Here is a 21,463-nt window from a genome sequence, read left to right on the forward strand (position 1 = left end):
GGGGGGCGCGGCGGAGCCAGTCCCGGGGGGGCGCGGCGCACCTTGCTCCCGACGCCCCCGCCCCGCGCCGCGCCCGCGCCGCGCCAGCCCCTCCCCGCGCGGCCCGCGCCCCCGCCCGGGCGGTCCCGGCCCCTTTGGTCCTCCGCCCCCTGCGTGGGAGGACGATGGGTCAGCGCAGGAAAAGTAAATGAGGGCGGCGGCGCCGGCGAGCGCCTAACTCGGCCCGGAACGCGCACGGCCCGCGCCGGCCGGCGGGCCCCATGGACTCCCGGCGGGCCGCGGCGGCCCGGCCCCCCAGCGGGTAAGCGGCCTGGCGGGCGGGCGGCGGGCGGCGGGCGGCCGGGCTTCGCGGGGTCAGCCTCGGGCTCCCACGCCGCGCGCTGCCGGGCAGGGAGCGGGAGCCGGGGGAACTCGGGCAGGGGCGTGGGTGCGGGAGAGGGCTCGGGGGGCGGGCCAGGGAGGGAGGCTTTTAGGCGAGTGCGCCCGGGCGAGCTCCTGGCCGGGTGCGGGCGCCGGGAGACTTGGGAGCCGCGGCGCGAGTCGCCGGAAGAGGGGGTACAGCGGGCAACAGCGCACTTTCGAGGCGGGCGCCGCGCTCTGGCGGCAGGGCTAGCGCCCGGCGGGGGAAGGGGGTTGTGTACTTTTGTGCTCGCCTCGTTGCCCAGGTAACAGTCTCAGGCCGAGGGCTGAGAACTTTTGGCTTGGGTGTGCTTGTGTGAGCGCTCCCTTTCCAGCGTCCTGGCGGAGCACCCACCAGGCTCCCGACCTTCTTAACCACCACCTCGAGTTCACCGGAGCAAGTGGGGTGGGGAGGGGAGTAGGAGGGTAATGGGGGATCCGCCTCTGACTTCAGCCCTGTCACTCCCTTGCCCAGTACCTGCTTTCCCGTTCAGTCACCGCCCCGCTGTCTGCTTTCCCTGCAAAAATGAAGGGGAGGGTCCTGGTTTCTGTGCTTGGAAGAAGGCTGGGTCCTGCTGTCTCGGAGGTTGTGTAGAGGACACTGCCCTTGGAGTTTTCATGACAACTGCGTCCCTTCCGCTGCCTTTCTTTTCCTGGGTTCCCCTAGATTGTACTGAGTGCGGGGTGGGACCAAGCTGGAGGGGAGATGCCACACTAAGCTCAAAAGTCAAAGCCTGCCACCCTGCCTGAGTGCCTCTGCCTCTGTCCAACCTCTCAGGTGTCTTGTTTTCCATCTGCACACCTTGCGTGTGGGATTACGTGTCACATTCACATTTTACTTGTTGAAAGAGAAATTTCCCTAGTACAGGAGAAACAGCTTTGCCCTTTTGCAAGTTACCTTGCAAACGTGTGACTAGGCCTGGCCCCTCTGTGCCGCGCGTGCCGCCGCCTTGCGACACTGTCCATTTCTGCGCTTTGCCTTAACGGCCTGTCCTGGCCTGGAGCAAATGTGTTATGAGTCTTGCAAAAGGAATGAGTGGTTGGGGTGGGCTCTGCACCTGCTTACCCACTGGGCCCACTTTCCGTTTTAGCAACTGGTCTTGAAGTAGGCAGCTTTGGGGACAACTAATCTCTTTTCTTTGCAGTTGTGTCCCACTGACTCACCCTGTTCTACCGTGGTGCTCATAGGCCGCAGTGTGGCTCAAATCTGCAAAAGATTTTCAAACTGGCTTCTTTAAAACAACAACAACAAAAAACTCTATCTTTAACGTCCAGAGAAAGTGAGTCAGGTTAGCAAATCAGAAATTCCGAAAGCTGGAGAATGTAAAAAAGAACTTTTTATTTAGTGAGCTAATGGTGATTATGTAATCTCCTTTGAACAAATACTCCAAATAACAAATTAAATGTGGAAAATCCCTTTTCATGATAATGGGTATCCCAGAGTTACATAGTGAAATGTGAAACAAAATTGCCTTTAAAATCTACAGCTTTCTTAGCCTATATAGTGAGCCGGAATCAATTTTAAAGAGACTGAATCTTATTTTTCATTTCTTTATAAAAATATAAAGAGGAGAATATATGAGAACAACAAAACTATCTAAATTCACATTTGTAAAATCCTTGAAAGGAATGTGATTATGGAATTGAGAAGATGACTCCTAAGCCTGACCTTGTATGAACAGAGGGAAATCCCGGGACTGGTTCACAGTTTTCTGCTGGCTGAGCTGCTTTCACATCTGAGGCCTCCAGGGAAACTAAGGACTTTGGTTATCCGCACTATATATAACTAACTAAATGTGACAGACTTAATCCTGATAACATTTAGTTCTTTCCCCACAGTCTCATCCAGAGTGTCTGATCTGCTTGTCTGAATGTCAATATCCAAGAAATATAGTTGTATTTTTTGACTTACCATTCACAAATTATTTTATTGTCATTTGTGTGAGTACCATTAGTGAAGAGACATCAAGAAAATGTATGTTTTCCAAACATAAATTAATTACATATTTAATAATACACTTTTGTGTGTTTTCTTTTCTCCAACCAGCTCTATTGCTTGAGAACAGCCAGTGCTTGCCAAGGCCCCATGAAATTAGTTTTCTCTGTTACTGCGCATGGTTATCAAATCAAACTTTCAGAAAGCTGTCATGCTTTCACATGGTAGAGAATAACTGATAGTATGAATTTGTTGTTGTTGACTGAAATTACCTCTTGTGTCATGTAGAAATGGGCTGCACAGGAAAAAGTGAATTAAGGACATTTCACATTATAAAAGTCTACAGAAGCTTTTTTTGAGGATTACTAAAGGGACAGATAGGTTAGTCAGTGTAAATTCACCAGAGGTATATGTTTGACTAAATTATTAAAAGCTATCCGTTATCTTTTTTTTGAAACAGTTAGATTGAAATTGTATTTTTTAGTAATTTCATTAAAATAATGATGACTGTTTTATCTGAGAAAAGTATTCTGCTAGGAAGGAGGACATATGCAAACATTAACAAGTCATACTTGTGTGACATTTAAGGAATTTTCAGAGTTCAGTGAAAGTGGGCTAGCTGATGGAATATTCTAGAATAGAAATAAAGGCAAATGACCTTTTGGTAAAGGTTTACAATATATTCAAGCCTATTTAAGAGAAACTTTATGTTTATTTTTAGTTAATTTGTGAGATCCACGTAGTAGTCAGTTATTATGGAACACAAAGTTAAATTTCCCAATGGACCCTATTGAGGAAGAAACAGTGTTTGGCATTTGGCAAGATACTGGTTAACTTTTTTTTTTTTTTCCCTGTGAATGAAATACATATTTCTATAGCATAGAATAGACTCTTGTAACGTGAGATGTCAAAACAGCTGATGCACTTCATCAGTGGCAACGTTTTGCACCCTGTTTATGTAAAAATCAGTAGAATCATAATTAATATTATCAAAATGTGAGCTGCATGTAGACATAGCTGGTATCCACTTTCCTGCCTAATTTTGTAGTTTTTTTTTAAAGTAATTATAATAAATTAAAAATCAAAATCAACATGCACTATAAATCAGAAACATTCTGCAGGGGACGAGCAGGGAGTAGGATCAAAACAGGGGAGGGAAGGACACAAGGGACTATGGTGATCATGGTGCACAGGTGAATTGGTGGTGGGAATTCTTTGGGGACTACACCTGAGAGGAGAAAGCATATAATTGTACAAAAATGGATGATGTAAAAAATACATAAAATAAAAAAGAGATTTAAAAAAGCAAATTATTTGGCCAAGAAATAACTTTTAAAACATGAATTGAAGTGGGTAACTTGAGCTCCTCTAGTCTTGTCAACACCCAAATAACACTAAAGTGAAGGCCTGCTACTTTTGATAGTAAACATAGGCCAGCCAAAGGACATGTTCTGTTTGAACTCTCACATAAATCATAACAAAATATTAACAAGTATATATCATAATAGGAAACTTAGATTTCTAGGTTTTTAAAGACTAGGTTTTTAAGTCTAGGTTTCTAGGCTTTTGGTTAACATGTTACAGAATGTGTTTACATTCTTTAAAATGATAGCTTGTATAATTATTTCTTACATTAAATTCTTTACATTTAATTTGAGCTTTTTAATTTTTAAATGTTTTTGAAGATTTATTTATTTATTTATACAAGCACTGGGCACAGTCAGAAGCGCAGGAGGGTGAGAGAATTCACCAGAGCCAGAGGAGAGAGTAGAGCAGGCAGACTGACGAAGTACACTGCTGAGGGGAGCAGCGGGCGGCAGGAGAGGTCTGCGCACTATGTGGGACCCTCGCTGGTGGCCTGGGATCCACCTGGCGCTGCAGAGGCTGCGGGCAGCTTCGCAGCCCAGCACTCAACCACTGGGGTACCAGGGGAGGCCCTGAAGTTTTTTTTTTTTTTAATCTTATTCTAATGTAAATTAACCCTTCCTCCCCACACCCCCTTATAACATTGGTTTACATCACTGCACATGATTTAGGAGAATAGGTCCTTACCTTATTAGATGTATGTTGCCACCTCACACCCACCATCCAAGCACCCAGAATCAGGTAGCAAAGTCCCCTGTGCCCCTCCTGTATTTGTTCCCTCCCCTTCCTCCCTCCCATTCTATTACAGTAGCCTCAATTTTGCAGTCTGATTTCTAGGGTTTGTTTGGTTTAGTTTTGTCAGTTCCTTTGTGTTATTGTTATTGGTAGTTGTTTTTTTTTCTCCTCATTTCATATGTGAGTAAAATCACCTTATATTTGTCTTCATTCTTTTGATTTATTACTTAGCATAATCCCCTCCACTTCCATTCATATTGTTGCAAATGGCAAGAGTTCATCTTTTTTTTTTTAATAGCTGAGGAGTATTCTATTGTGTATATATACCATATATATTCCATCACAGATGATCCTTTAGGTTGTGTTATTTTTAGTAGGTGTTGCTTCAAGGCTGGTTTTGTGTTGGCGATTCATTTTTGAATGCACAAGTTAGGTATTGTTCAAGATAAAGTGAAAAGTAGGCCTATGAATTTTGTTCTTTTGTAATTGTAAATTTTCTTTTTTTTAGTAAAAAGATTTATTTATTTTGTATATAAGAGCTGAGGTATAGGCCAGAGGTGTGGGGGAGGGTTGAGCAAATTCAGCAGAGACAAAGTGGGGAGCAGAACAGGCAGATTTACTGAAATACACTGCTGAGGGGAGCAGCAGGCGAGACAGGAGAGGTCTGCTGTGCCATGTGGTCAGCCCCTTGGCCTGGATCAAACTCACTTTGCAGTGGTTGCAGATAGCTTCATAGTGCTGACATTTAACCTTTTGTGCCACCAGGGAGGCCCCAATTGTAAAAAAAAAAAAAAAAAAAAAGCAAACATTGTTTAAAAAGGAACAATGATGTAATATATATATAAATTTAAAAAAAAGTTTCTTAATAAATTGGAAGAGTTGGTCATTTCCCTGTTATAATAAAAAATAATCTTGAAGCATTTTAAATATTTCTCAGTGATTATGTGAGGTTGGTGAAACGGAAAGTCTGACTAAATTTGGTACAGAGATACTTGTACAGTCTGAGGTCTCTTCTGCTATAGGATCTCCAGTCTGTACACTTCTCTGCTTTTCCCTGCAAGACCTCTGAATACACAGGCAGAGCCTCATGACTGGGTGGGCCCATCAGAGGGACAGCCCCACAGACATGCAGATCTGGGTTCTATGATTTTTTTTAAATTTGGGACTAGAATGTGAAGTGATAATTTATATGTGCCCAAAAGTGTTTGTTACCTCAAATAATAAGAAAACAATGATAATGGGGTCTATCTATATGCCATAATAAGTAGTTTAGGTTTTGAAGCCTTTGTGCTTTATTATTATTTAATGATATTATTATATAATTGTGATTATATTTAATTTTGTAATTAATCAAGTTTAAAAAATGAGCAGAAGTATTTGCTACCCAAGCACAGTTTATTTATTTATTTATTTTTTTGGTGGGACCCTCGCCGGTGGCCGGGGATCAAACTGGTGCTGCAGAGGCTGCGGGCAGCCTTGCAACCCAGTGCTCAACCACTGCACCACCAGGGGAGGTCCCCCAAGCACAGTTTAAATGGAGGATATGTAAATTTAAAATACAGGAACACTTGATTCTGATTGAGACTTAAAACTTTCAGTAAAGAGTTACTGTACTTGTTATGTGTGTCTTCCTACATTCTTTCCCCATCCACATTTAATTATGGGCCTGTAAATTTTATGTGCTGGTTAATTTTATTGATGTGCTTTTCAGTTTCCCTATACTAGAACAGAACATAAAATTAATTTTACACATTCCACGAAATGCTTTTATTAATCTTCATTTTTGTACTTTTTTCTCTGTAAAATATTTAATATTGATTTATGTTATTGTTATACTGATAATGTGCTTTTTTACTTCGGTAATTTTTATTGCAGTGAGTTTTAAATTATAGTTCCCAGCGTCCATATTGTACCTTTACTTTTTCTCTTTGACCCTGTCTTGTGCTTATTCAGGGTCACTTGTTGACTCTTAGACCCTGAACTGGTGGAAGCATTGTTACGATACTTACCTTTTCTGTTCACAGCCCCCTATTTTTCACCTGAATTTTCCTGTGGTAGTAATAAAATTTTTCCTCATGTATACTTTATATTGTTTTATTTGTTCTATATAAAGTGAATGATCGTAATTTTTTTAGACCTAATATTTATTTTAGACTAGATGTTGCTCTGTGATTACTGTGGTATGAGGAAATGGCAATGGGTTCCCAAAAGTATATCTTACTGCCTCTTTTGAGACATCTACAACAGGTCTCAAGTGGTCCCTAGGCTTATGAGTAAGCTGTGTTAGAGAAAAATCACTTACCTGATGGGGAGATACTATGTAGTCTTTAGGTTTCAACATTCTTCTAGCTCATCTCCCAGTAAGGTGGAAACTCTTGTTTGGCAAAACCATGTCTTCTACAGTTAAGTCCCATTAGAATAAATTCCACAGCCAAAATGCTATCTTGTCTTTTTATTTCTTTTTTAAAGATTTATTTATTTTTATACAAGAACTGGTGTACCAGCCAGATGCGTGGGAGGGTGAGAGCATTCACCAGAGACAGAGTGGGGAACAGAACAGGCAGACTGAAGAAATACACTGCTGAGGGGAGCAGCGGGTGAGACAGGAGACGTCTGCTTCGCCATGTGGGATTCTCGCTGGCCAGCTGGGATCGAACCCGTGCTGCAGAGGCTGTGGACAGCTTCACAGTAGGCGCTCAGCCGCCTGTGCCACCAGGGAGGCCCCCAAATATTTTTTTAAAGATTTATTTATTTATTTATACAAGCACTGGGTACAGTAAAAAGCACGGGAGGGTGAGAGCATTCACCAGAGCCAGAGTGGGGAACAGAACAGGTAGACAGACGAAATACACTGCTGAGCAGAGCAGTGGGCGTGGCAGGAGAGGTCTGTTGCGCCATGTGGGACCCTCACTGGCGCCGGGGGATTGACCCAGCACTGCAGAGGCTGCAGGCAGCTTCACAGCCCAGTGCTCAACCGTTGCGCCACCAGAGGAGGCCTCCAAAATATTTTCTTTTTAAAGAAATGAAAAACACTTTTCAAGCAATTGTTTAACCATATTTTATTTGGATACTTGTGGTCAGTATTTCCAGACCACAAATACTTTTGCACAAATGCTTCTCTAGATCCCGCCTCCACTCCCACCCAATCAAGTAGTGTCTCATGAGGAGACATTGATTGGTTTCGATAAATCATTGAAGTGCTTATCGTTTTTTAAAAAAAAAAAAATACACAAATCCCCAAAGATCAGGAGGGTAAATCAGGAGTTATAGTTCATCGGGCTCCCCTTTTCTTGCCATTCGCATGTTGTCCCAAAAAATCACTTGAGGAAGCCTTGTCCTGGGGACACACTCCTGTCCACCAGAAAGACTGTCCTTTCTCTATGGGTATACATGGACTCACACCTAGGCTGGGCTGGGCAGTAGGCATTTTCCCCTAATCCACAACCTTTAGCTTGGTCATTAATTCTATTTGGCTTTCTTCTTCCAAAGGTAGACAGGCAGGGTGAGTTGGAAGAGCACTGACTGAGAGTAAGATTTGTGTCACATGTCAGCTCTGCAGGATGAAATGCATTCTTATAATCATCAGCAGGTCAATTCTGATGTGGCCTCTGCCCGTTTCCCTGCCTAGTTCTATGTAGGAAAACATCCTGCAAGGATGGTAATGTTGTGTATCTGTGCTGTAATGCAGGAGCTGCTGAGTACTTGAAATGTGGTAGATGCAATACAAGAACTGTATTTATTACCTTCTTTAACTGTCACTAATTTAAATTTAAAAACCTACACTTGTGACCAGTGGTTCCCTAGTGGATGGTTGTAGAGCAGCTCCAGTCTCTATTTTTGTCATTGTCCCCTTGACCTTTCTGAACCAGAATGGTGGTTGCTTTCTCATATTTCCTCATCTTTCTCAGAAAGATTTTTTTCAACTGTACAGACCTTCCAAGACCTCTTCTCTGGTCTCTGGGGATGAACTTGGATATCTTGTCTCTTGTGCCACCTCTGAGTTTCCTATTGGGAGCTCTCCTATATGATAGGATCTTCCATTTACTTGTCTCTGGTCTACTGAATTCTGAGCTCCTCCAAACCAGGCATGTGTCATGAGTTTGTGATACTGGATTTACAAACAGAACAGATGAGTTTGCTGCTAATTTGCCAGTGGGAGGGTAATGATTAAAATGATATCAAGGCTCAAGTAAGGGCTAAAGCTACAGGATTCCAAAGTATTTGCAGAAATTCCAAGTCAGATTTTTAAAAAGTCAAGTTTTTAAAATGTTGTCACTTAATTCTTGTTAACTCTTGTTTATACCAGGCTATATGACAACAGACAGATACCAGTCATCATTAAAAGATACCCTTGGCTCTGCTGGGCTTGACGTGCCAGCTGTGCAACCCTGTTCCCTGCAGACTTGGGAGGAGTGAGGTATCTTATTTTGAGGAACATGCAATGACTGTCTTAGATTGCCTACCATGGTAGTAGCTTAATGAAGTGATCCTTTTCTCTCTGTGTGTGAAAAAGTCTGTGTCCATAATCCAAGGCTAGTAATGAGGTATGCCATGGTCCGAATTTTCTTATCTACCTAAAATGCATATGTGAAATCTTAACCTCTGATGTGTTCATTAGAGGAGGTGGGTAGTTAGGTTATGAGGACAGAGCCCTTGTGATTGTGATTAGTACCCCTAGAAAAGAGACCCCCAGAGAGCCCTTTTGGTCCTTCCAGTGTGTGAGGGCATACCACAAGTCTGTCACCCAGAAGAGGGCCCTCACCAGACTATGCTGGCGTTCTACTCTTGGACTCACAACCTCAAGAGCTGGGAGAAATATGTTTTTGTTGCTAGTCAGCCTTCTAGTCTATTTTATTTTGTTGGAGTGACTCAAGCAGACTAAGATTCCAATATTGATCCCTCCTTCTCTCTCTAGTTGTTTTGCTACGGCCAGTGTGTAGCCTCTCTCTGTACCAAGGTAGCCTGAGGAGTGGGGGACAAAATGCAACCTACCATTTACTTTTAGGTAGTTTTATTTTTACAAGTTACTTTTCTCTTTGTTCACATCCCATTGACTTAGTCTTTTTTTTTTTAAAAAAAAATTTATTTAGGGCCTCCCCGGTGGCGCAGAGGTTGAGCGCTGGGTTGCAAAGCTGCCCACAGCTTCTGCAGCGCCAGTTTGATCCCGGCTGCTCCCTGGCCACTGGAGGAGGGTCCCACATGGCGCGCAGACCTCTCCTGCCGCCCGCTGCTCCCCTCAGCAGTGTACTTTGGTCCTTCTGCCTGCTCTGCTCCCCGCTCTGGCTCTGGTGAATTCTCTCACCCTCCCGTGCTTCTGACTGTACCCAGTGCTTGTATAAATAAAACAAACAAACAAATAAATAAATAAATCGTTTAAAAAAAAGATTTATTTATTTTTGCATACAAGAACTGGGGTACAGGGCACAGGTGTGGGGGATGAGAGGATTCACCAGAGACAGAGTAGGGAATAGGGAGGGGAGCAGCGGTGACAGAGGAGAGGTCTGCTGTGCGATGTGGGTTACCACCCTGGCCGGGGATCGATCTCTTGCTTCAGTGGCTGCGAATAGCTTCATAGGTTGTATCTTAACCCCTTGCACCACCAGGGAGGCCCAACTTGGTCTTTTTTTTTTAATCAGGTAAAATAGACATAAGATAGCATTCCATTTGTATAACTCAGTGTCATGTAAGAATGTTCATGTTGTTATGCAGCCATTACAACCATCCACTCTCTTTTTATCTTTTTCTCTTCCCAAACTGAAACTCCATATCTATTAAACACAAACTCCCCTGACCCCCTCCCCCAGCATTGTACTTTCTATCTGTCTGTATTTCACCTTCTAGATACCTCATATAAGTGGGATCATGCTGTATTTGTTTGTAATTGGCTTTTTTCACTCAGCATATCCTCAAGTTTCGTCCATTTGGTAGCTTGTGTAAGCATTTCCTTCCTTTTTAAAACTGAATAATCTCTGGTTGAATATATACATACCTTATTTTGTTTATCCATTCATCTGTCATTGGACACTTTTGCTTCCATCTTTTGGTCATTGTGAATAATCCTTGCTTTTGCATTTTTTGTATATACATCTAGAAGTGGGATTGCTGGGGCATGTGACAGTTCTGTGTTTAATTTTTGAGGAGTTACAGGCAGATTTCCCATAGTGACTGTACTGTTTTTCATTCCTACTGACAGTGCATATGGGTTCTGCTTTCTCCACATTCTTGCCATCAGCCCAATCTTGTCACTTGGCCTTTAAAAGTCCTGGAGGGAGAGGGAACAGGACTCAATGGCTTCACAGAATCTTGCTTCTGTGGTCACATCTCTACCTCTCATGAGGGCTAGTGGAGCTTGGACATGAAAGGGCACCCTGGGAAGGGCACCTTCTCCTTCTTTCTTCCCCCTGGCCCTGTGGTGCAGTACTCCACATTATGACCGTGGGAAGCTGGATGCAGGGCCCAATTGGTGATCTATGGGAGTCTTTGAAAGGAGTCTCCCAGGGTGTCCTGAAAGTCCCAGTGTGGAGATATTGGCTCCCCAGGACCACCAAGGAGACTGCTAACTTATAAGCATTGTTAACCAGGGTGTTTTATCTGCAACAGGGCAGGACAACCCTATTTTTATTTTGTGATGTCTCTGTTCTTATCATCCATGCCATGCCCAGTGTGCTTCTTCAGAAGGGTCATTAGCCTGGAAAGGTGGGGATGAAGATTTCTGGGCCTAGGTCCTGGAGAGATCATTGTCATCCACCTCACCCCTGGCCTGGATGCATGTGACTTGGAGAGAGTGCCTGCCTAAAATGGGAAGTGTCTGCAGGGCAACCTCTGAGCTCTGTGTGGTCTTAGGAATCAAAGAAGAGAGAAATCCCAGGTATAATGACTGTAATTACATATGAAGTTTTTTTTTAATTAAAGTTTTATTTATTTATGCATTTAAGAACTGGAGTGTAAGCCAGAGGTACAGGGGTTGAGATGATGCACCAGAGAGAGTGGGGAGCAGAACAGGCAGATACACTGAAATATACTGCTGAGGGGAGCAGTGGGCATTCCAGGAGGGATCAAACTCATGCTGCAATGGCTCGCAATAGCTTGATACTGCTGTCTTTAACCCCTGCGCCACCAGAGAGGCACCACATGTGAATAGTTTGAACATTTAAATACCTTGTTAGTGGGCTACGGTGATGGCACATGGGTGAATGGGTGTTGAAATTTTATGGGGACTATCACCGAAATGAAAATGCATACATTGTACAAAAATGAAGAATGATGTAAAAATACAGGAAATAAAATAATAAAAAATATAAATAACTTGTTAGCAAACTGAGGTTAAAGAACTGGATGGAAAAATAATCTATGTGTCAGTATATGTGTGTGAATGTATATGTGATCATGTTAATAGGTGTGCATTTGTGTGAGGGGAGATTGTATGTGTATATAATTGTGTGTATGTGTATGAGTGTATAAGTAGGTGTGAGAGTATGTGAGTGTCTGTGGAGGGGAGAATGAAGTTTAAGTTGCCTTCCAGTACTTGGCAAAATGTAGATTACCTGGTTTATAGTTGCTTGTTGCTTGTTGATTTTTACTTTATTATAATTAGTCTTTTTCCTGGTCGCTTATTTAGGTTTTCTAAATTCCTGCTATGAGTAAGACCATCTGGTATTTTTCTTTTTCTTTCTGGCTTACTACAGGTGTAGGGGGGGAGGAAGTAGGATCAAAACAAGGGGGGCGGGAATTGTATGGGGACTATAACCAAGATGAAAATGCAAACATTGTGCAAAAATGAAAAATGATGTAAAAATATATAACACAAAATTTAAAAAAAAAACTAATTTACCTTATTGGAAAAAAAATATTTAATCATGATAATTTACATGTTGTTTTTCCATTTTAAACAAAAATGAAGGTTTATAGACCGCAGTCCTCTGATGGGCTGTTGATCTATCATTTCCAGGAAAAAAAATAATAAAGTAGATTACTTAATCAGATTTTAGCAGTTTTTAAAACTTAGTATTTAGGGAGTTGAATTTAAAAATGGATTGGCTGGCAGAAATAACACAGGGAAAGTGTGTATTTGAGTTCATGAGGCTAATTTTTGAGATTTAAATATAGATTATTGGCTTGTACCCTACTAATTAAAAGCAAAAATTCATTAATGTTCAATAATCATTAGGTTGAAAAGATACTGGTTCTTTTTAGTCAGAATCCAGACATTTCTCACTGAGATGTGCTCCTTGCCAAAATTCACCTCTGTCTGCCTGCTTGCTCTTTTATTCTGCTGTCTGTAATTATCATGTAGAATTCATTTGGGGTAAAACTATAAACTTTCTTCCTCCTATTGTGTGTCTTCTTATATCATGTATACACTTATTACGTCACATGTAGTGTAGTAGTGTCCTGCTGTTCTATAGGAAGAGAGACCATGGACCTTGAACAAGAACTGATCACCATACAGATTTTGTTCATATTTTATTGATTTTCCACTAATTTATAAAAATATGTACTTATTTATGTGTGCATGAAGTCCAGTGTTTCTCATGCCTTTACGCCATTCTATCACACCCTCTGCTACATCTTAGGATTATGCAGATGGTTCTAATGAAGTAGCCCATAGTTGAAGAACACATCCTGAATCAGGTTTGTGAGTGAATTATATTCTATTCAGAGAATGGTAACTAGATTAAGTACAACAACAACAACAACAACAAAAAAAGACTTCTCATGGGTGTATACACCCAAAGAATAGGAAACTATAGAAACTCCTATGTATCACAGTATTCATAGCAGTGTTATTTTTAATGGCTAGGACATGGAGTGGTAGTCTAAGTGTCCATTGAGAGAAGGGTCAAGATGTGGTGTATCCACACCGTGGAGTATGATATAGCCATAAGAAATGATGAAATGCAGCCATATTTTTTAACAAAAAGAAGAGAGAGTTTGAAAGAATTATGTTGAGCAAAGTATGTCAGGACAATACAAACATTTCTGCACATTTTCATAGTGGACAATTTAATATTGTAAAACTTTAAAAGAAAGCATCCTCAGGACTCTGAGGTTAAGAGCGAGGAGAGAGGGAAAGGACAAGGAGATATAAGGGATTGTGGTGGGGGAGGAAAAAAAAACAATATAAATTAAAAGAGACTTCACTTTGGCATACCTTCTTATTAGCCTTTTTTTTTTAAAGATTTATTTGTTTATTTATACAAGCACTGGGTACAGTCAGAAGCGTGGGAGGGTGAGAGAATTCACCAGAGCCAAAGTAGGGAACAGAACAGGTAGACTGACAAAATACACTGCTGAGGGGAGCAGCAGGTGCAGCAGGAGAGGTCTGCGTGCCATGTGGGACCCTCACTGATGGCCGGGGATCGAACCGGCGCTGCAGAGGCTGCAGGCAGCTTCGCAGCCCAGCACTCAACTGCTGTGTCACCAGGGGAGGCCCTCCTTATTATCCTTCTTAAAAAAATTAACCATAATGTCTCACACTTTAGCAATGATTTTTTTGGGGCAATACATATTCCTTAAAGGTAGAAACAAATCTTTTTGTGAACTTGCTATAATTTCTGAATTTTTACCATCTATGATCAAAGCAGGTTGCCTGCTCTGCACTGGGAGGTTGTACCCTTTCCTTCCCCCCACCCCATCAAATTCTAAAGTTGAAGACAGTAACTCTCTATCTTACTGGTGAGTGTCACATGACTCTGGAATCTAGAGTTCAGTGATCACCTCCCTGTTATGGTTACCTCACAACCCAAATTGGAAGCATAGGACAAAGTCCCATTTGAAGAAGTTTGTCTGATTCTGCAGGGTGGCAGATGTGTCCTGTGTTGTTAGTGAACACCCTGATTTCTCAGTGGCATTTTCCTAAAGACACAGCATATTTATGAACACCCATCTTTCCTGCATGGGGGACTCATACTATTACCCACTTAACTGTAGTGATGTTAACTGCATTTCTAAATACCTGCTTCCTGAGACTGTAGGTGGAATTTTATTTTTTTAAAAAGACTTGGATGTGGTAGGAGAAGACAGAGTCTGGCATTACCTGCCCTTGTCTGGGTTCCAGCTGACATCAAGGGGCCTCAAAGGTAGAAATCATCTTCATTGACATCAAATAGAATTTGTTAAGTGCCCATCTGGAGTTTGGTTGGGGTCCTGATGTTCCTGTGTATACATGTTCTTGGCTCACAACATCCCTCAGTCTGTCTTCCTATAAACTTGTTTTTAAGCACTCTCACAAAAGTAATGTATACCTTTTTATGATGTTTTACCTTAATCTGTGTGGAATCCTTCATTTCTGTGAATTAAAATTGACTGTTGGAAATGAAATGCAAAGTTAGAAGGATCCCTCTTTTGACTGTTAGTGGAAACCATTACTCTTTCGACTGAATGGCAACCCCAGAGAAAAATATCACAACCCCTCTTTAGACTGAATGGCAACTCCAGAGAAAAATATATGTTTGAAAAGTTTCCGTGACATTTACTTCCTATTTTCTGAGTTTAAAATTATATAGTAATGTGCCAGGGTTTAGTCTTTGACTGGCAAGGTCAATGGGAAGAAATAGAAGACCTATTTGTAAACAGGCTTAACTTTAATAATATATTCTTGTGGCAGTTATATGTGCCTTACTTTAATAGCATTTTTAGTTAGGGTAGTATTTTTAATGTTTAAATTGTGTTTTCATCCATTTTATAGATGCAAAAGTAAAATCATTGGGAAACAAAGGTTTTCACTTGTAAAGTAGAAATCCCCCAAACCCTTGCTCTGTATAGGGTACCACTCTGGGAAGACTGGAGGAATCTTGTAGGAGGAACACAAGTGATTTGAAGCCATCTTCTTACTTCCAGGGTGAAAGTGTTGATGTAGAGATTGGTTGCGTGGAAAGACAGGCCTACTAGTCTACTTCGCTGCTTGAAGCTGGGAACCCCTTTATTCCTTTACTCACACCACTGAGATGGGGGTGTCTTAATGGTCTGACTGGTACTTTGTCTCCTGATTATTGGAGTAGTGGGGATTTTGGAGAGGACTTGATGTGACCCTGGGTTATGTCCAACATCACTGATTATAATGAGAATACAAAATAAATATCCAGCTCAGTGCCTGACAGATCAAAATCATCCATCTGTCCCCTCTATTCTGTCAGCCTCTCTGTGGACTGCTCACAGGAAAATAATGTTATAGGGTAATTTCCTTAAAACATATTTGGATATTAGATAAAATACTGAGAAATCTGTGGGTCCTTTGGAACATGTGTTCGGAAAGGACTGATGATCTAAACAGAACTACTCAAGGGCATTTACACACTCCTGGGTTGAACTGGATCAGTGGACAACCTAAACTTTGATGTTTGTCACACAAAAGCTAAAAATTTTGTCAATTCTTCAGCCCCAGCACTTCATCTTGATAGAAGTAGGTGCTTAGTATTTGTTGCTTTAATGAACTTTCTCTTAAAATGACTCTAGTTTTTCCAGAACAAAGTAATGAAATTGCCTTTGTTTCTGCTGCTCATTAACCCTATAATGAGCAGGGGAGGCCAAACATGGGGAGGCCAAACATCCCTTTAGCCCCCTCCCCCAAATTGTGGTATGTTTCATTGATTTTTTTTTAATGAGGCTTGGGAAATCATCAATTTATGACTATTTTAAAACATTCTTATTGGTATAGTACAGGCTTTTACTGCAGAGTGGAAACAGTAAGTTTATTTCTGAGAATGTAATCCCTTGAGTGGTGTATTGTTATAGTTTCAGCATTACATTGGGAAAGCAAGCCAGTGGTTTAGAACTTGCCAGAAAATGAGTCACTAGGGCTATCTAATTGGCAAGTTAAGATGTCAGTGACACTGAGGATTGTGCTTTGTGCCCTGTGTCATGTCTTCTTTTAAAACATTGTGGCTCATTACAGAGAGTGAAAATGAACTCAGGCTTAGTTCCTGTTTTGAAAGTGCTATTAGAATTGTGACTCTTAAGAAAAAAGTGAATGGTCTCTTCACTTTAGCAGTAGACAGTCCCAGAGTAGAATTTCTGATTAGAGATTCCAGCTAGGAATGATGGCATCATTGCTTCTTTTGTCTGGCTCTCATTTTTGTGATGGGGTAAGGCTAGATATGGTCCTGGTTAGCTGGTCAGTATGGATTTTACACGTTCCTCCTTCCACAGACTGGAAATGGCCACCTTGATCAAATATTAAAAGTATTTTTAATACTAAAATATTTAATTTTTTTAAAGATTTATTTTTTTTATTTATTCATTTATACAAGAACCGGTGTACGAGCCAGACGTGTGGAAGGGTGAGAGGATTCACCAGAGACAGAGCGGGGAACAGAACAGACAGACTGATGAAATACACTGATGAGGGGAACAGCAGGTGCGACAGGAGAGGTCTGCCACGCCATGTGGGACCCTCCCAGGCCGGCCAGGATCGAACTGGTGCCGCAGAGGCTGCGGGCAGCTTCACAGTGTGGCGCTCAACAACCTGCACCACAGGGGAGGCCCAAATGTTTAATAATTTAAAAAATACAACAAGAAGGAATGTTTCCTAATACATTTTATAATGTCAAATTTTATAATGTCAAAATTAACCTAATACCAAAACCAGGTAAATATAATACAAGTAAAGAAAATTATAGACCAGTATCACTGATGAACATTGATACAAAAAATTTAAGCAAAATACTTGCATATTGAATTCAATAGTATATCACACGGATTATACACTATGGTCATCCTAGGGATTCATCCTAGGGATGCAAGCATGATTTTGTATACACAAATCAATAAATGTAATATTCCATATCAAGAAAAGTAAAGACAAAAATAAATATGATCATATTAACAGATGTAGAGAAAGCTTCCCATGAGATTCAACCTTTGTGATAAAAACTCTAAACAAGCTGGAACTAGAAGGAACATGCCTGAGTATAATAAAGGCCAGCTATCACAGAGCAACAGTCAATATAATACTCAGTGGTGAAAAACCAAAAGCTTTCCCCATAAGATCTAGTACAAGGCAAGGATGCCTGCTGTAACCACTTCTTTTTAACTTACCATTAGGTGTTTTGACCAGAGTTATCAGACAAATAAAGGGGGAAAATAAGGAATCAAATTAGGAAAAGAAGTGAAACTATTACTATTTGCAGATGATGTGATATTATATATAGAAAATGCTAAAGATTCCATGTAAAAGTTATTAGAAACAATGAATGAATATAGCAAAGGGGCAAGTTACAAAATCAACATACAAAACTGCTTTTTAATACACAACAATGAAAAAGAAACTAAGGAAACAACTACAAGAGAACTACAAGATGATATTAAAAGACTTAGCAACATGAAGAGGTAGAAGAATAGCCTGTGCTCATTCATGGGGTGAATCAGTAAAACCATTGTTTTACCTAAAATGATATGCAAATTTAATGTAATTCTCATTGAAATACCAGCAAATTTTGCAAAGAAACTGAACAAAAAATATTGAAATTTATTTGGAAACAAAAATGACCTTGAAATGCAAAAGCAGTCTTATGGAAAAAAGGAGAGAGATGGAGGCATCATGTTACCTGACTTCAAAGTTTATTGCAAAGCAAAATTATATAAAATCAATATGATATTTGCACAAAACAGGCACTTGGACCAGTGGAACAAAATCTAAAATCCAGAAATAAATCCATCTACATACCAGCACCAAATTTTTGAAAAAAATATCCAAACCAAAAAATGAGGAAAAAATAGTCTCTTTAATAAATAGTACTGGGAAAATTGGAAAGCCACACCTTAAAGAATGACATTGGATTATTCACTAATGCCCTATTCACCAATACCCTAATGCCATATACAAAATAAATTCCAAATGGATGAAAGATTTAGATATAAATCTGCAACAACAAAATACATAGGAGAAAACATTGGTGATACATTCCATGATCTCAAAAATAAAGATAATATTGTTGCCTCAAACTCTCTAGGAAGGGAATTAAAAATAAAAATAAATGATTGGGGTTACTTCAAGTTGAAAAGCTTCTATATACTTAAAGAAAATATAAGACAAATAAAATAAACATCCTACTGAGTGGGAAAAAAACTACTTATACAATATGAAACTAAAATGGAATTAATATCCAAAATACACACACACACACACAAAACTCTACAGTTCAACAACCAAAAACCCAAATAGCTCAATTAACATATGAGCAGATAATAAAGAAAATTTACTAAAGAAGGCCAAAAGACATATGAAATAATATTCATTATCATTGATTAAACTACCGATTAAAACTACAATGAGGAGAATGATATATATCAAAAAAGATCCCCAACAAGTGTTGGAGAGGATGCAGACGAAAAGGAGCCCTATTATACTGTTGATGGAAATGTGAACTGGCACAACCATGATGGGAAGCAATCTGTATTTACCTTAAATAATTCACAGAAATACCAAAGGATCTGGCAGTCCCACTCCTGGATGTATATCAACATAATATGAAACCATCAACAAAAAATCTCATATGTTTCACAGTATTAATGACAGCATTATTTAGAATAACTCGAACATGGAAGCAGACTAAATCTTCAGTGGATGAATGCATCATGGTATATATGTATCATAGAGGATTACATTGCCACAAAAAAGGATGACATGCAGCCATTTTCCACAAAATGGAGGAAATTTGCAAAAAGTGGTAAGTAGCAAAACAAATCAGAATGCTAAAAAAAAAAAAATGGATATCCATATAACAGACAATTTGACAATATAAAACAATTAAAAACCACTAGACATCAACAAACATCTGAGGGCTCTGAGGTTGGGGTGGGAAAGGCACAAGGGCTTTCAGTGAATGGTGCTATGGGAAAAAATGGTTTTTACTTAAACTTTAGGACACAATTATTCTCTTTTACAAAACTCTCTCCTTCAGAGGCCTCAGTGCATGTATTTCAATGTACTTCACATAGTTTAACCAAGTTGCTTTTGAAGATAATCAAGCCCAGATGTAAGCAATCACTCAACCCAGGCTGTGACCAGCACCAGGACATGTTACAAAGTCTTCCAAGTATGGGCACAGAATACAAGTTACTCTAAAATACTTTCAGGGCCATTTATCCAATTGATTTCCTTAGAATTATTCATATGAAAGATAAACTGTTTATCAAAAAAGACATGAAATAAATAATGCTTTGGTAAAAACTCAAAACTGAGAAAGTAAAGTCAAGGTTCTTATTTATTTTTTTAATGTCTTCATTTAATCAAACATTTTCCAAGTTAGGACAAACTGAATTAAAATTATATGTGTAATAGTGTCTTTGTTAATTTTTTGGTCACATTTCCCTCCATATTATTGGTGCTTAGAAATGAGCTGATTCAGTTTCACTGATGTAGGTCCATTTAAAATTTTATTTAACTGACTCATTATTTTTATTGTTTTTGAGGTAACATTGCTTTGCAATACTGTATATGATTTAGGAGAGTATGTTCAAACTTCCTCAGAGGTCTATCACCACACTGTACCCACCATATCCGTATACCTTTACTGTAGACCATGTTCACTTTGGCTCACAAACTTTTTAAAATTAGCACTAATAACAGTTCCTTGATGAGTGACATATGTGATGTGAATAATTTGTTCTTGACCGGAGAGCCCACAATAGAAATGTGGAGGACAGATCTCTAAACAAGTAATTATGACAAATGTTGTAATGGAGTTGTTAACTTAAGGAATATCCCGACCAGAAGCAGCAATCAGTCCTACATGTGGGATTGGGTTTATTTTTATAAAATGCCTTTTCTGAAAACAGTTCTGCTGAGGCAGGTCTTAAATACCAGACTCCTCCAAGCCACACCCAGGAGCCGGGGTAAGCTGGAAATATCGCACTAGGATTAGTTCATGGAAACAGATACTTGGGCTTATTCAATGAGAATTTTTTCCTCCAAGTGACCTAAAGGGAGAGTGAGAGTAGAAAAATGCAAATCTGTGACTGTCAGGATGGGGCATTGTTAAGAAAGCTTGAGGTAATCGGGATTAGGTTTACTGATTTTTTCCGGCTTTGGGGCAGTTCTTGCACACATCGTGGTTGTGTGTGTGGCCCTTCAGGAAGCAGGCAGCACTTAGAGAGAAGGAAGTTGTATTTTGAGGAGCCCTGGGGCGTCTGTACCACCCTTGCCACCAAGAGGTCAGGGTTACTTCGCAGGGTGGGTTCTGATACTTGTAAAGATGTTTACGCCGGGCCTCGCCTGGTGGCACAGCCAGCGGTTGAGCGCTGGGTTGCGAGGATGCCTGCAGCCTCTGCAGTGCCAGTTCAATCCCTGGCCACCAGTGAGGGTCCCACCAAAAAAAAAAAAAAAAAAAAAAAATGTTTCCACCAGTGACAGAGAAATAGGACAAGGCTGAGAGTAACTGGGCAAGGCCAGGCGTACATCAATTGTGTTTTTGGTTCCATTTAATTGGTGCTTTTTTTTTTTCTCAAAAAAGAAACAATTTGATAATGACTTTGATATTCATTCATATTTTGGTGCTTTTAGTTCTTTCCTCTTCATTGGCAGCAGTGCTCCACTTACACATTTATAGCAGTTGTCTGTTTTCCTCATAGACATTTGGGTTGTTTCCAGGTTTGGTTATTACAGATTAAAGTCACTATGTGACTAGCTATTGTAGAGCATATGAGTTTGAATTGATCATTTCATGTTCCCAAAAGTGAGATTACTGGGTCATACAGCATGTCTATTTTAAGTTTCTTACGGTAAATCCAGTCACTCTCCAAAATGACTCTTCCCATCAACAGTGTAGCAGGGTTCCTCTTTCTCTGTATCCTCTACAGCACTTGATGTTGGGGATCTTTTTAATATATACCATTCTCACGGGTCTGACATACCTCATTGTTGTTTGGAATTGAATTTCCCTCAGTGAAAGCAATGATGACATTTTCCATGTATCTTTTTGGCTTTCTGTATATTCTCTTTGATGAAATCCTCTGTTCATATCTGCTGCCCACTTATTACTTGGCTTGTTTATTTATTGTTAAAGTGAATATGTTCTGTATATGTCTTAG

The 21,463-nt window shown here is 40.3% G+C and overlaps 1 protein-coding gene across 1 annotated transcript in view; it reads left to right on the forward strand.

Annotated features, from left to right (window-relative positions):
• Positions 1 to 260: 260 nt before the first annotated feature.
• Positions 261 to 21,463, forward strand: part of LOC311180376 (protein cordon-bleu-like) — a gene marked incomplete at both ends in the record, with an annotated part of 210,160 nt that continues 188,957 nt past the window's right edge. The window contains one exon of the mRNA XM_084248123.1: positions 261 to 301. Coding sequence (XP_084104249.1) covers positions 261 to 301 — 41 coding nt within the window. The remainder of the gene's footprint in view (positions 302 to 21,463) is intronic.

The sequence above is a fragment of the Talpa europaea genome (genome assembly GCF_964194135.1).
Source record: "Talpa europaea genome assembly, chromosome: 11".
NCBI lineage: Eukaryota > Metazoa > Chordata > Mammalia > Eulipotyphla > Talpidae > Talpa > Talpa europaea.